The sequence below is a fragment of the Synchiropus splendidus genome, chromosome 5 (genome assembly GCF_027744825.2).
Source record: "Synchiropus splendidus isolate RoL2022-P1 chromosome 5, RoL_Sspl_1.0, whole genome shotgun sequence".
Lineage (NCBI taxonomy): Eukaryota > Metazoa > Chordata > Actinopteri > Syngnathiformes > Callionymidae > Synchiropus > Synchiropus splendidus.
Window position 1 is genome coordinate 19,997,416 of NC_071338.1, and position 15,240 is coordinate 20,012,655.

General features: G+C 41.3%; 1 protein-coding gene across 3 annotated transcripts in view; it reads left to right on the forward strand.

Moving 5' to 3' along the window:
• The window catches only part of cdkl5 (cyclin-dependent kinase-like 5), a 26,713-nt gene continuing 11,473 nt past the window's right edge, over positions 1 to 15,240 (forward strand). Inside the window, exons 1-10 of one of the 3 annotated variants that reach the window (XM_053864560.1) lie at positions 1 to 394; positions 4,187 to 4,476; positions 4,864 to 4,898; positions 11,728 to 11,773; positions 11,851 to 11,987; positions 12,339 to 12,459; positions 12,536 to 12,595; positions 12,779 to 12,869; positions 13,562 to 13,664; positions 14,667 to 14,753. In XM_053864560.1, coding sequence (XP_053720535.1) covers positions 4,440 to 4,476; positions 4,864 to 4,898; positions 11,728 to 11,773; positions 11,851 to 11,987; positions 12,339 to 12,459; positions 12,536 to 12,595; positions 12,779 to 12,869; positions 13,562 to 13,664; positions 14,667 to 14,753 — 717 coding nt within the window. In that variant the 5' untranslated portion in view covers positions 1 to 394; positions 4,187 to 4,439. Of the gene's footprint in view, positions 395 to 4,186; positions 4,477 to 4,863; positions 4,899 to 11,727; positions 11,774 to 11,850; positions 11,988 to 12,338; positions 12,460 to 12,535; positions 12,596 to 12,778; positions 12,870 to 13,561; positions 13,665 to 14,666; positions 14,754 to 15,008; positions 15,161 to 15,240 lie in introns of those variants that run through there. The other 2 variants (XM_053864559.1, XM_053864561.1) reach the window with 2 other exon arrangements.

Below are 15,240 nucleotides of genomic sequence, written 5' to 3' on the forward strand. Positions count from 1 at the left end.
GTGGTTGAGGCGGAGGGGAGGTGTAGGTGGAGGAGAGTGGATGTGCAGGAGGACCGTGTTAAATCAGACACAACATGGACCGGCGGAGGCAGAGGAGGTGATGCAGCATCCCTGAAGGAGGACGTCGTTGAACCGATCCCAGCACGCGCCTTCACGACACTTCTCTCCGGGTCGCTGTGTTAAGTTTGATCTCCTCTCAGCGCATATTGGATGTAGAATCGGTGCGGGAAGGTGCGCGTACGTGTGCGTGTCGATTGGCTGTGCGCTGCGTCGCTCACAGGAATGACGACTGCGCTGCTGTAAGCGGCTGCTGCACGAGCAAGGATGAGCAGAAGCTCTGGACAATCCATGTCGTCGACCTCATGATTCCTCCTCATCCCCTCCAGACAAACGAGTGAGTATGATTGTGCCTTCGTGTCACGACGCAGAGATCGTGGTCTCATCTTCCCACTCCATCATGCCTCACATGATGCTCCGATTCTCACAGACGACACACTAAAATGTGTTTTTCCCCCCTTCATTATTTTGTGTTAGTGACGCGCGCTGACAACCTCAGTATTTTTAGGTGACTGTTGTGCAGTGTGCAGATGATGTTGTGCAACAGAGTGTGTGATGTGAGAATAGATGTCGGTGTGTAGGCTGAAACGCGTGGAGCGCAGGAATGGTGGTGCGCTCCGCAGAGGAGAGACGCAGTTACGGTGCAGAGAGGGCAGCAGTACTATCCTCTTCTCCTCCTCCTCTCTCGTGTTCTCTCCCTCACTCCTCTGTCACACACCCCTGTGTGCACGCGGATGGACGTCCCTCACTGATAAATCCACGCTTCCATTTCCATCTCCTCTTCCTGCAGCCATCAGATTCACTATCATTCATTAATAAGAGTTGCACAGTGTGTGATGGTGGTGGGGGTGGAAGTGTCTCACCTCTTCTCCATTTGCATGCTGCTTGCATTTATCAATAAATCTCCCTCCATCTCACCAACAGAAGTGAGAAACGAATACATGACCGCCTAGTATTCAAAAACTAGTCTGAGCTCGAAAAGTCATGAGATTACTGAGGATTATTGCCTTGTGGTAATGTTGGTTCTTCAAACATTAGAAAGCCTCTTCGGGTCCCTTTAAACTGTGCCAACTTTGAAGGAATACCCGTCTCTATCTTACCTTCGTTGAAGCCGTCCACATATGAGCCAGCCCTCTCCTACTGGGAGGAGCGTTGATACCTGTGGATGCTCCAATCTGGACCTGGACTGTGGAGACAAAATTCACAAGATACTCCACCAACTCTTGCAACCAGTACACACCAGACAAGACTTTTTACTGAACCTACCATTCCGCCAAATGTTCAGATTCCACCATCACAGACATTGATGCTTGTGCCTATTCACGCCCTACTGTTAGACCCCAGTCTTTAGAGTAACACTCTGTCCAAATTGCCGAAGCAGAGAAATGAAGGTCCTAGCTTCTCTTTGGCCTTCAGTTCAGAGATGGTACCAGAGGACCATCTGCACCTGTGGGTATAAAAGTTTCTCTTTCATACAGGCGGGGAAGATTGGCAAACTGTCATGGTCATAACCTACTCATCTCTAACACCAGTTTTTCAATAATATAAATGTAATTCTTGCCAGGAATTATCTTCACAACAGGGAAACAACCGTCCAACAACAAATGTCCCTAGTCATTCTTCTGTCAGTAAAGCTTTTATATCTCTTCTTTATTCTTCTGCTACCTAAAAGCACTTTAAAGGAGTGTGTTTAAATGATTTATTTACTGTAGCCCCGCATTTTCCTAATAAATCTTTCAGCACTATAAGTCCCCATTGTGTGTATTATTTCTTCAGTAACCAAATCTCAAATACCTATAGACATGTTAAATATGTGTTATCTCAAGTTATATTCAAAACTTTATTTAATGACAAAAAAAACTCAAACAGCTCAACAAGGCCCAGAATCCTTTGCAAATTTGTTGCAACTCCTAGTTTTGACTTAAGTGTCAATCACTGGAGCATTTCGAGCGATACTCTCAGACATTAGGGCTTCAACTAACTTTATTTTTAAGCACGGATTCATCGGTCGATTATTCTTTTTGTTTGATTAATCCGAACCAAAAGGTGTATATTTTTGCTTAAAGTGAGGTGAGCTGTTTCAACAATTAATACATTATTTACTATTATATTTTAAAAAGAGACAGAGAGAGCTTGAGGGAAATAAGATTTAGTTTTATTAGATGGAGTAGAGTCAGATGTGTTGTCAAGCGAATCTGCTCCAGCGCGCTTCACCGTAAGACGGCTTTCATTGTGTTGTGAATCAGTTCAAACGGTTGTTCGATGAATCCACCCTCCCTCACACACACGATCAGTGTCACATGTTCACAGGAGAGGGTCTTGTGTGACACTTGCTTGTTCAGGATGTTTTGAAAATGCATGGCGATTTAAGTGTCAACAATTGTCTGTGAGAACAACAGCTCAACATGTGTAAATCAAGGACCGCAGTCCACAGACCATCACCGGCTCCTCTGCATGTCAACAAAGCAGCCAGACATCACTGCGAAGTTGTACCTTCTCGATCGCAGTATTGGCGTCATTAAATCTGTAACATGTCAGTACAATCACACAAAATGCTCAAATGCTCTCCACTGACTAGAGGTTGGGTGGACAACAGTAAGCATGCATGGCTGGATGATCAATCGTTGTTGTGTACTTGCTGATCGTCTCGGGTCACTGATGGCTCAAGCTGCACACTTTCAGAACATAATCAACGTGCATGAAGGAGACTTGTTTGTTGGTTCAGACTATGTCTCTGCGACGGTTTTTCCTCAACCACGTTGAAGCCAATGTTTTTTGATACACTCAACCCTACTGCACAGTATAACCACTCAGTCGTGTGACTGAACACTTTAAATAATTGATTTTTACAGCTTTTTTATGAATTGTTTCGATTTGTTGTTGCAGCCCTATCTGAAAGGTTCACTTAGGAAGAGTTCGGTTGAATCGGGCTGATGCTTAAAAAACAAACGTAATCCACTGAGCGGAGTTCTAATGGGACACTCGTTCTCATCTTTCAGCAAAAATTATAAAAAAAATAACAGCAGGTGTTGTCCTCCCTTCAAGTCCTTCAGCATAGTGGTGGTGTTTTTTCCCAGAGGTCATCGCTCCAACCATTGATCCTTTAAGTGAGTCACACAAACATGCTTGTACTTCCTGATGTCAGGGAACCTGTCGTCCCCTCTGAGCGGGTAAAAGGAAGTGTATCAGGTATCAGGTAAAATCTATATCACCTCACATTTCAATAGTAGTGTTTAGGTCGAACTAGCTCTCAGCAAGCAGGTTAGAAGTTACTTATCACAGAAGTTGCATCATAAATAGATTCAGAAATACTCTTTTAATTTGATTTGACAGATGTGAGATTCGAATGTATTGTGTCTTGTTGGCCAGAGTGTGTGAATGATGGACATGACAACACAAGTCTAGCCCTGGCAGAGCAGCCGGTAAGGATGAGTTCAGGATTATAAGTACCCAACAGTTTTTGAGACTCATTTTTAAGATGACAATCCTTACACACGTTTTGTCAATTGAGAGGTCAAGGTGCATTTAAAACCATATTATGGAACTTTAAAAAAAAATGTCCATGTGACTATCAAAAGCTCAGACACCGTAGGATCGTGAATTAATCTTTCGACAACGCCCACCCCTTTTATTTCACGTCAAGTGTCCCACCGTTCATAGGTCTCTACTTTCTTTTCTCCCCTGAATTGTTTCTTTTTTGGTTGTGGTGAATACAAATATTGATACATCTTTAAATTGTTTTTTTTTTTAAAAACAAAATGGATGTATTGTATTCAAGATTCAATCAAAATTCGTCCATGGTGAGAAAATGAAACAGTTAATTCTGTCAGTGAAATAGACTGCTACCAGCAGCCAAAAGGGTTTTCCCAGAGAAGACCGCTGCCAGAAAAAAAAATCCATCAAGTTCATGCTTTCACCATCTTATTACTGGTGCATGAATGGAATATGTCTCAGGCTTAAGTCGTCCATGATTTAGATCTACCCTCAAGGAAATCCTGTCCTATACATCGGCATGTCCTACTTAGCCGCCATCTGTGCCAGAAATACCAGCAGCATAGAGTGTATGTGTGGAAGGACTCTAGCGGTGACCCTTCAAGTGTACTTTACCATCCTCTTTTTGTTCTTCTAGGTTTTACTCTGTGGAGGTCTGGATAAAAATGTAAAGAGAACACTGCCAAAAAGACAGAACCAACAGAAAGATCCTGAGCCTGAAAATCCCCGCACATGTGGCCCTGCATGAAGATGGATGATGATAAGAAGATCTTTGCATTTCTCGTGGATGTCCCAGCCGAATCCGTCAGTCTGTGGTCGAAGAAAGACACGCCCCGTTAGAGACTCTGCTGATTTCACCTGCACAACAAGAGCCCACCCTCGGTGATGTGATGAATAAGTTTGAGGTCCTTGGCATTGTGGGTGAAGGTGAGTAATTTTGACATAGTGCTGTTAGTATTCTGGGGCCATGTATAATTATGTTGCAGGCATCAAATCACGCCATACAGTATAATATGAACATTTCCAACAAGTCCAGTATGCTGGTAATAATTCACAAGAAGAATCACATAGTTTATCTAAAGTACATCTAAAGCTTAACCCACATGTACTATCATGTGTTCAATGCAATGGACCCTATACCTCATATGGACCATGTACATCAGGACATAAAGAAGCACGCCGATTCAGATTTACAAATGCATCATCCTTTTTTAGCAAATGTAGCAGGATAAATGTCTCTCTTCCCTCAAGCTTAATGTATTTTGCTTTCAACTAACATTTTCCTGTGTTTCTTTCTTGTTTCCCTCTGACTAGGAGCCTATGGAGTGGTGCTGAAGTGCAGACATAAGGTAAGACACATTTCATTGCTATCTCTGTTGCACGCAAAGCTTGTTGGATTGAGCTCGGATCTCTGCTACCGAACTGACTAACACAGATCCCGTCTGATTCCCTGTTTGACAATGCATCATTACTCCCTTCAGTTTTGATCAGTTATTGTTCTAAATACTACGGAATCTACTGCATTCATACTTAGTCTGTCGTGGTCAAGCTGGATTTGCTGCCAGTGGAATGTCCCTTTGTGTTGATGCTCAAAAAATTCTCAAGAGACTAGGTGCTCTCTGATTCTGGGTGTTTGAGTCAATTGTTAGAAGACTTTGAATTTTAGCCACTTGTGTGCTCTTCATGGTGCAACCTCACTGCAAAGAGGTTGAGGGTTCAAATTCACCTTCAGGCTATTCTTCAGGGTGAACTCGTGGGCCCTTTCTCTGTGGAGTTTGTTTGTACTCCTCACAGTCAGCAGGGTTTCCTCCTGGCAGTCTGGTTTACTCTCTCAGTCCAAAAATCTTCAGATGACAATCAATAAGTCTTTGTAAGATGTGGGGCTGCAAGTAACAACTATATTGTTAGTCAGCTAGTACTACGTTAATGTGTATTGACAATGTCATATTGTGGTGTTGTAAACAGAATAAATGTGAATTTAAAAATGTATGTTAATTGTTGTAAACACTTGTAAGGTGTTAGTAGCAGTACAGTATGTTGTTTCAAAACTTTATATTCAAATTTAAATTGCTCGAAATGTGTTGTGAGAGGTAGGTGTCCTTTGATCTGACCTTTGATAATAAGTAAATAAATGGTTCTATGATTTCTAAATTTTGGTTTGAGTGGTCATGTAGCCTCAGCCATTTCTTCTTGTATTGCAGATTGTGTTAAGAGAATGTTGACGCCACAACTGGTCTACAAACGAATCTGTCAGGCACTATATTAATCATCAATAATTGTTGACTAGTCATTGGAACCTTAGTAGAATGACAGGCATCTTGTTGCAATTTTGTTATTGGGCTCGAGAAGAGAGGAGGACAAGCAGGGGGAATATTTGTTCTTGGCTATGTATTCATGCAAAGTTAAGCTCCATTCTTGTGTCAGTGGAAAATTACCAGTACAGACTGAGAGTTTATAAAAAGCTTAATACGCTCTCTAATTATGTCCTTTTATCTCAAACTCTTCACTGCTCGAGCTGAGGGTGGCGGCCTGGGTGGAGGGGAGTCTGAGCATCTCCATTGATACTGCTGTTATCATAGCTCAGACTTGGGGAAACAAAAAAGATCCTTGCAGTTCAACATACCTGTAGACGACAATGTGTTATCTTGGACTTGGCTGTTCATCTTATTTTCATGTGCTATGTAGTCTTTAAAAAAGGTCCAGAAAAAGTGGACACATGTGAGACCCAACTAGTGACTAAATCAAGGCTATAGCAGATTAATTATAATAACTCCTGATGAGATAACCTCATTAGCAAAGTGGTGTTGATGAGATGACATCACTTGATGTGATCGCTTAATGTTCCAATGTCTGACTGATGTAAAGACAGTTCTTCACAGCCTGTTGAGTGTGTAGACATGCACCTGAGGTCCCAAATCTATTTTTGGATCTTAGGCTATCTTAGGCTAGAGATGTGGTCACTGAGCTGCAGGAGTCAGTTTGTGGTTCCAGCAGGTGCCGGAACACAGATGTGGCATTTTGAGCGCAAAATGAAAGGGCATGCTCAAAGGCAAAGATCAGAAATTGAAGAGAGGATAATTTTAGGTGCCCTTGTTCGGGAAGAAGATGTAAAGAATGTCCCAAAAATAACCAAACCCTTTTTGAACGCTGCTATAATAAATGTATCAGCTTGGCGTACATTAGCCTAGATTGGGCAACTCAAAGATACCACGCAGAATTTTGACAATGTTTAAAAGAAACATATTTGGTAGAGTATTCCTTCATTAATAACAATAATTACATAGTAATCCTGTTGAAAGAAAGAGGTTATTTGATAACTAAATTGATTCCAGATGGCTGGCTGTCACTTGCAATCTATGCTGAGGGTCTTGCAAAACGTGAAATAAAGTTTAACATGACAAAATTCATCTTCAAACTTCTACTTAATAAATCAACATGCAAGTCTTAGAGAAAGGTGAGTCTTTCTTGAGTTGCCTTTCTACGCTCACCACTGACCTTACAGCCTGAGTTCTATCCTATCGCTCAGCTCACTTTTACGATGCTCCAACAGGCTCGTGACAGTGGCATAGTATAGAAAACAATGACAATATATTAACAACAGTTTGACGCTCGCCTTGTTCCAACTGGCCTCTTCATTGGTTATTGCTACGACGAGTCAAACCCGATAACACTCATCACCCTCAGCCCATTACCAGCATGTGCCATTTAAGCATGTTTTTCTCCCCAACACATTTCTCTTGCGGCTTAGCTTCATAAAATTTTCAAAAAGCCATAAATAATATAGGTTGAGTGAAAATGTAAGATATTCTATGGCTTGCATCCTGAAGATGGCATGAAAGACAGATGCGAGAAAGATGCAAATGAGCGCGCCAGACAATCTGCATCATCAGATTTGTTCAAATAAAGAATGCATCTGACAGACAGTGTGGCTTTTTGTTTTGACATCTCCCGAGTCCCATTTTTGGAATATCTCGACTGTTTGTGTGGAGATTGTGGAGGTTTGTTTTCTGAAGATCTGTGTCAGCTTGGAATGTGCAACAAAAGTTATTTTAAGACCAGTCCTATAATGTCTGCAATACGTCTTCACCATGTTCTTGTTCTGGTCTTATGTGTTCTATCGAATCAGTATTGACTGTAATAATAATAACAACTATAACAATAATAATGAAACATTTGTTTTTAGAGGTAAAACACAACAAAACAAAGCTTTCATCCAATAAATTTATCGAAGAAGTAAGTAGTCAGTTGTGTTTTGTGTTCAGTAATGGACTGAGGAGAAGTAGAGAGCGCAGACAGGAATGTGGGTGATGACTGGCAGAGGTAATCGATGACAGAGGCATCAGCGAGAAGAAGGTTTATAGGACAGCAATGAGACGTAGAGTCTTAGAAATGACTAGATACAGAGGTGTCCAATGGGTGTGTCGAGGAAAGACTGTATGAGTGTGCGGGTCCTTTGGAGAGGTCTAAATGACCAAGATAGGGACATGTGCACAGGAGGAATTGGGATAAATGAAGAACAGAAAGGTGCTCAATGAGGCCTATGAGGAAGACTTACATGACCAGTTAGGAGAGTTGCTTGCTGTGATTGTCGCAGATCAGTTTGAGACATTATAATAGAGTTCGCTGGTGAGTTTTCTCAGCACACTCCTGTGGGACTACGAAGGAAACAAGTGGAAGAAAGTGACTCTATGATGATCTGTCAGCCCTAGTGTGCGACTCGTGTGGAATACTTGTCCGGACCGTGATGGAGGTCCAGCATCTTCAAAGTGGAATCCTGTTGTTACTCAGTGGAGAGTGAAGGTGTTAATTATTCACAAGCATCACATAATTCACGACTCTGAAAGGAAAATGACACACATGCACCAGGGAGAGCAGAATTTATAGCTAGTCTTGTTCATGCAATATTGATCTGCATAATGTGACAGAGACATTTGTTATCGTTTTATCTCAACAACAAATTGGTGTGTTTTCGTTCTTTAGTTCTGAGCCACCAATGTCACAGCCTTGAGTCTAGGGAAGCATGGGCTGTCTCTTGGCTCCACACAGGATTTAACAAGTGCCTTTTGGTTGAAAAGCCGGGAAATTCATTGCTTCGGCTAATATGTTATTTTGTAATTTCTTCTTTTTTGGTTGAAGCCAGCTGTTTCCCTCAGAACACTTTCCCATTTAAGCAACGCAGGCGTGTCTCATAATGAAAATGACGTACTTCTCATTCGCTGATTATGTCTAAATATTGTGATTTTGATGCTGAAGAGGATCTCTTCCCCTCTCTCTGGGGGGCTTCTGCCTCGTACAATGAGCAAATTGGGGGAATTATGAGGTGAAGTGATAAGATTTAATGATACAACCAAAGCCTGAGTCTGGCTCTTGTCTGCCTGGAAAATCATTCTCTTTCATTAATTATCGCCTAAACTACGATTCTGAGCGCAGTCATTTGAATGTGTGAGGTGAAGATTGCTAGAGCTAATACTGAATACATCTGCTCAAGAGCATTGGGAAAAAATAATGCTGAAGCTATTCTATATACTCTTTTTAAACATCAATAAGGCCTTAAAGTGAGTCCACTCTATACGCCAACATGGGTTGAATTTCCTGCTGCACATAGTCATATGTTTTAGTGTTGATGGTTGTCCCCTATTATATTAGATCTTGGCAGCGTCTCAAAAGTTGGAAAGACGTATTTCTTTTCTAGCTCAGTACAGTTTGTCTCAGTCATGTGGCTTTGGGGGAAAATCAGCACAACTGGTTGCTGGAAATGTGGGACTGTATCAATTGTATAATATACAATTCAGTCAAATAAACGGCGGCGTGATGTGAAACGGCAGGGCTCCGGCTGATAAAATGATGCGGTTGTTTCATGTGCAAAGCCAGACCGTGGTAATGAAAGCTTTTCCCTTTCTCCAGGAGAGCAGTTATTTTTTACCATTGTCAGCTGGAAGCAGGTCAAAAGAGAAAAGGGTGGCAAATAGAGTGTGTGTGTGTGTATGACTGAGGGGAAGGTGTAGAGGGAGTTAGTCGTGGCAGACGGTAAATAGGTCACCCTGTTAGAAGATGTGATAGTAAGAATAAATTGCAGACTGCCATTAAGAACCATATTTGTAATGGGTGCATGCAAAGTTTTTCTTTCACATTGTGTTTCGCAGAGCAGTAAATTAGTGAAGCGAACGTGTGCCAGCGCTTGTTCAGTCTTGAGCGTTATATTAGCGTATGTGGGTGTGTGCGGCGCCCAGAATGATGTGTTATGTTGAATTTGTGCGATAGCTGTGACAATAAAGCAACCTACATGGTAGCCAGACGTCCCTGGTGTACGTGCACTCTCTCCCACCTCTCACAACAATGCTGCGAGGAATTAACACCTTATTAATTAGACAGGAACCTGTATGGGACTTTGCAGACAAAACATACATTTCTGCCAGTCAGCAACAGCAACTTTCACAAGAGGTAGTGATGGTTATCTAAGAGGGCTGTAGTGTAGGAAAGCATGGAGCTTTTCTCAGGGTTCCACCCAGCACTTCAGGGATTTTCAGGGAGTTCACTCCCTACTCTGAGGTTTTCCCAGTGTAAGGGGAACCTTCCGCCGTTTATGTCAATATCTAGTCTAGTGTGACTCGCAATGACTTGCGAGACTCCTCCGCTTAAAGAAGAAAACTGCTCAGGACAATGTAATAAACCTTGGGCAGAAAGATTGATAGTGAGTAGGTTCACTGTAGTACTGGTGAAAGGTTACCCTCACACCCACCCCTCACGTTTATGTCAGAAAAGATTTATTTTACACTTGCAAGAGTGGATGGAAGACCAAAAGCTGTTATGTTCATGAGGCTAATATTGCTTCAGATGTACTCGTGATGTAATCAGTATCGATACTTTCAAATGAATTCCCAGCTGCCAATTTCAATTTCTGAAATTCATTTACATCGCCAGCTGTTATGTGAAATAACAGCCAGAATGAACGAAGAACAAGGTCTGCCAAGCAGTGGGCTTGATGAGGAGATGTCACTGCCAGCAGCCGACGGCTTTTGCCGTGCAGCCACACAGACACATCTCTATTGTCTGACTCTGACCCAGAAAACAAACCTGCTATAAAAGAATTGGAGGGCTGTGATTCTTTTTCACGTTCCCTGCCACATTACAAACCAAAGAAATGTGTTCAAAATGGGAACTTATTGATCGTATGATATCCAATAATGATGGTCCATTGCAATGAAATTGTAAGTCCTTAAAAGGCCCGGGGTGGTGCCGATTTTTTTCAGTTCAGTTTAACCAACAAGATGCCAGCTGAAAGAATAAGAATCTTTATAGTGTTAGTCTCAAATGAATTTTTAAATCCAAGTTTATGACTGTCTATTGAGCTCTACTGACTACAAAATAAAATACTTGTTTTTATTTCAGTTTTGCTTGACAGGGAAAAATATCCTCCCAAGATAGTCTTAATAACTGCATAAGATACAGTACATATGAATAATGTTACCAAAAAACTGTGACAAATTATTGTTCTTTGAAACCAATTATTTGTGCAGTCTTATTGGAGAGGTTACTGCATTGTTGAATTTCCCCACTGTGGGACTAATGAAGGCCATCTAATCTAATGGAGAAAAGTTGAGCATGTTGAGGAATACTTCGACCTCTGAAACACCTTTGTACATAAACTCATTTACTTGAGTGAAAATAAATAATCTGCTCCTTGGACAATGCATATCACTCTTGATTGCTGTTAGAATAGTGCAAAAGTATCTGGTCGAAAACCAGCTATTATCAAACAATCTCAACTGGCTGTGCTGCAGCATTCATTGTTTCCTTTTCTCAAAAATAATAACTATCAATAGACCATTCATGAAGAATTTGATGAGAATAGCCTTGTTTTTTTAAGAAAATAGTCTTGTAATATTTTGCAGGAGAATGAATGCTGTTTAAATAACCGTCACTTAAGTGACTTCAACTGTCACAAAGGTTTTGAATTTAGAAAGAAATGAATGATGATGAAAAATATACAATATCTTTTGTAGTTTTGCTCATGAGAGGCATAAATACAGGCAAAGGGAAATGCAAAGTGTGCCCCAAGGTACATTTTAGATACTTAAGGACGAAATGTATCTTGTTCATAGTCAGCGTTTGTGGTTAAATTGTTAAATTGCAGTGGTCATCTACTCATTAAATCGACACGCTCTCATGTTTTCACAGGAAACCAATGAGCTGGTGGCGATTAAGAAGTTCAAAGACAGTGAAGGTGAGTGAAGGGGAGTGATGGATGTGGAGGAGTACGGCGGCAAGGCAAAATCATCACTCTGTTTAATATCCGTGTAGAAAATGAGGAGGTCAAGGAGACAACCCTGCGGGAGCTGAAGATGCTTCGGACTCTGAAGCAGGACAATATCGTCGAGCTGAAGGAAGCCTTTCGCCGAAGAGGGAAACTCTATCTTGTCTTTGAATATGTGGAGAGGGTGAGTTGAGTAAGACGTTACTGTGGTCTGTATTTGAGTGGAGTCATATCCAACTCTTTAGCTCACTTTTCTTGCCCGCTATATTCAGAAAGTCTCCTCATCTATTGTCCACTCAGCATGTAAAAGCGTCACCATGGCAACATATTAACTATGCTGTCGGTGCACTGTGCTTCCCCACTGTGTTGCTGAGGCGTCTTGTCCAAGTATACGGTTTATTATAGGTTGGATTTTAATACTGATTCCTGTCATGTCTTTCTTAATCTCTGTCCAGACTTTTGAATTGTTAAAGATAAAATAAAGATGTTCGCTTGAGCACCATCCTCTATTTCATGATATATGTTTGGTTTGCAGAACATGCTGGAGCTCCTGGAGGAGCTTCCCAACGGGGCCCCGCCGGATAAAGTCCGCAGCTACATCTATCAGCTCATCAAAGCCATCAACTGGTGTCACAAAAATGAGATTGTGCACAGAGGTAAAATAATTGTTGTTGTGTTATACTGCATTATGTAGTAATATTGAACATATATGTGGAACGTATTTGTCCTCAGACATCAAACCTGAGAACCTCCTCATCAGCTCCGAGGATGTTCTAAAACTCTGTGATTTTGGTAAGTTGAAGATTCTTTTAAATAAAAATAAATAAATAAAAAAAGAAGAAGAAGAAACTGTAATGTGTCATGTTTGGCTTTGTTTGGTGACAGGGCTCTTTGTCATGTAGTTGAGTCTGTCAAGAGACTGCAACCATTTTTTTTTAAAAAGCACAACTGTGATTTATATTTTTCATATCTTAGGTTTTGCAAGAAACCTTTCTGAAGGAACAGATGCCAACTACACAGAGTATGTGGCCACTAGGTGGTACCGCTCACCGGAGCTCCTGCTGGGGTGAGTTTTCTCATGTAATTGCGTTTTGAGGGGTGAAAATGATTCAGTAGCACTGTGTAGAAGTTCAGATTGCAGATGGACGCAGGTGTTTGACATGGCAAGATTTCAACTTGTTCCCTGCTTCCTCTCATAGAAGCTTGCGAAAGTAAATGTGTAGCGGAACCATCTGCAGCAATGTTATTTCCAGTATTTGGTTCAGTTTGTTGCACAGTGAGGTGATACCAAATGAGACAACCGACAGTCCTTGTACAGCGTATGTTCTCATCGTGACATTGAGCTGTCTAGATTCCTCTTCATCCTTTCCACAGGTGTTATTCCTGCATCTGCAGCTCTGGACTGAATCCTAACTTAAACAGAGCTGAACACCATCTCGCTGTTGCCTGATTTAGTAAATGCCCTGGAACATTTATTGAGAAAGCGTTTGAATGCCGCCCACTCAAACCCTCTCTTCCTCCAACACCATCACTCCTCTGATTCTCTGCTGCCAGATCTCTAGCCATTTCTAACCAGACTCTGCTTTTCCATCTCTCAAGAGAAGTACTTGTCAGTGTGTTTCACGGTTGCACAACAACTTAGTTCCATAACTACATGGAGTTTAGATTTTTATTCTACAGTTTGGAGTCTCTTCATCACTCCTGTCTTATGTTTTAGTCAAATAATCAGCAACTGAAAGAGCCCTCACATCCTTTCAGAGCCCCCTATGGGAAAGCTGTGGACATGTGGTCAGTGGGATGTATCCTCGGGGAGCTGAGTGACGGACAGCCCTTATTTCCAGGGGAAAGTGAGATTGATCAGGTTAGTAGGCCCAAGTGTTGTAAAAGTAATTTAAGCAGCCTTTGAGCCATTCACTCAGCATGCGTACTGATCCAATTTCTCTCACCGCATGATGGTATATTAAAATATGCCCACGGACCAAAGACTGACTCAGCTGCACAACTGTATCTTTTTTTTTTTGTTTTGTTTTTACAATGACTTTAAATTTTGTTGGATGACCTTCTTCCTCCTTATATTTTTCAGTCCATTTTAAAAGATTGAACTGAGCAAACCATTGCCAGATTAGTGGGGAATATTGCATGAGACACTCAATTCTGGGCTCACTCCCTCTGTAGTTAAGAGAATAAAGAAGATGGCTTCAAACCACCGAGCACTTACTATGCTAATTCATAATATTAAGAATTTCATTTTCGAGCAAATGCTAAATTTAGCTTCACTTTAATTATAGTTTTAAAAACGTTATCATGTCATACATATCGTTTGGAAGGATGAAAGCGGGCCCTGTCCTGCAGACACTTTTCCTACATGATGTGTAAATGTCACATGATGATGTCACTGCATATACTTTAGTTCCACTCTGAAATCTCCGAGATTGAGATAGACTTTGGAGGTCAACCATACTATTCCATACAATACCGAACCGTACTATACCATACTAGACTACTGTATACCACCCTATACAATGCTATCCTAGACTATACTATAGTATACATACCTATACTATAGTGTAATGTATTATGCTATACTACATTATACGATACCACCCTATACAATACTATACTGTACAAGACTATACTAAAGTATTCTATACGATGCTATACCATTTTACACCATACTATGACCTTACCATACCGTACCGCATCGTGCTACACTATACAATACTATACTATACTATACTATACAATACTATACTATACTATACTATACTATACTATGTTTTTAGTATGGCAAAACATTCATACGTCAGTCTGTCCAGACAAGATGTTGCACTTATGAGAACAATAACGATTTTGTGTCTTCTAGCTCTTCACCATTCAAAAGGTCCTGGGGCCACTTCCTGCGGAACAGATGAAGCTCTTCTACAACAACCCGCGCTTTCATGGAATCAGGGTAGGGAACTGTTGTTTTTCTGGGAGTCTTTTATGCAGAAGAGGAGCTGGAGTGTCCTCACTCTTTACGTCCGTCTAGCCAGTGTTGCCAGTGCGTCATCAGTGTGATTGTTTAGGTTCATCTCCCTCAGGGCCAGCTATCTATTCATCATTTGAATGACCTCCAATAAAGCGGTCAATGCATGTGCGCCTATTTTGTGCTCCTTCCTGATCCACTTCTCTGTCTCCCATCCTCATTTCCTTCCATCCTCTACAGCTCTACATCTCCTCTCCTCTCATCATGGCAGTGTTCCCAGCACCATGACTGAGTGGATTGCAATGACTCATGAGATGGTTGAGTTTAGCAGAAAGACAAAAATTCCCCAGAGGAGCAAACAAGACTGTGTGTGTGAGGTTTTGTGGTCATGGGTGTGTGTTCTTGGTTCGCTCAGTCTGAAGGTTTTCTTTCAAGTGTTAATATCAGTTTGTATGTGTACATCTGGGTGTTG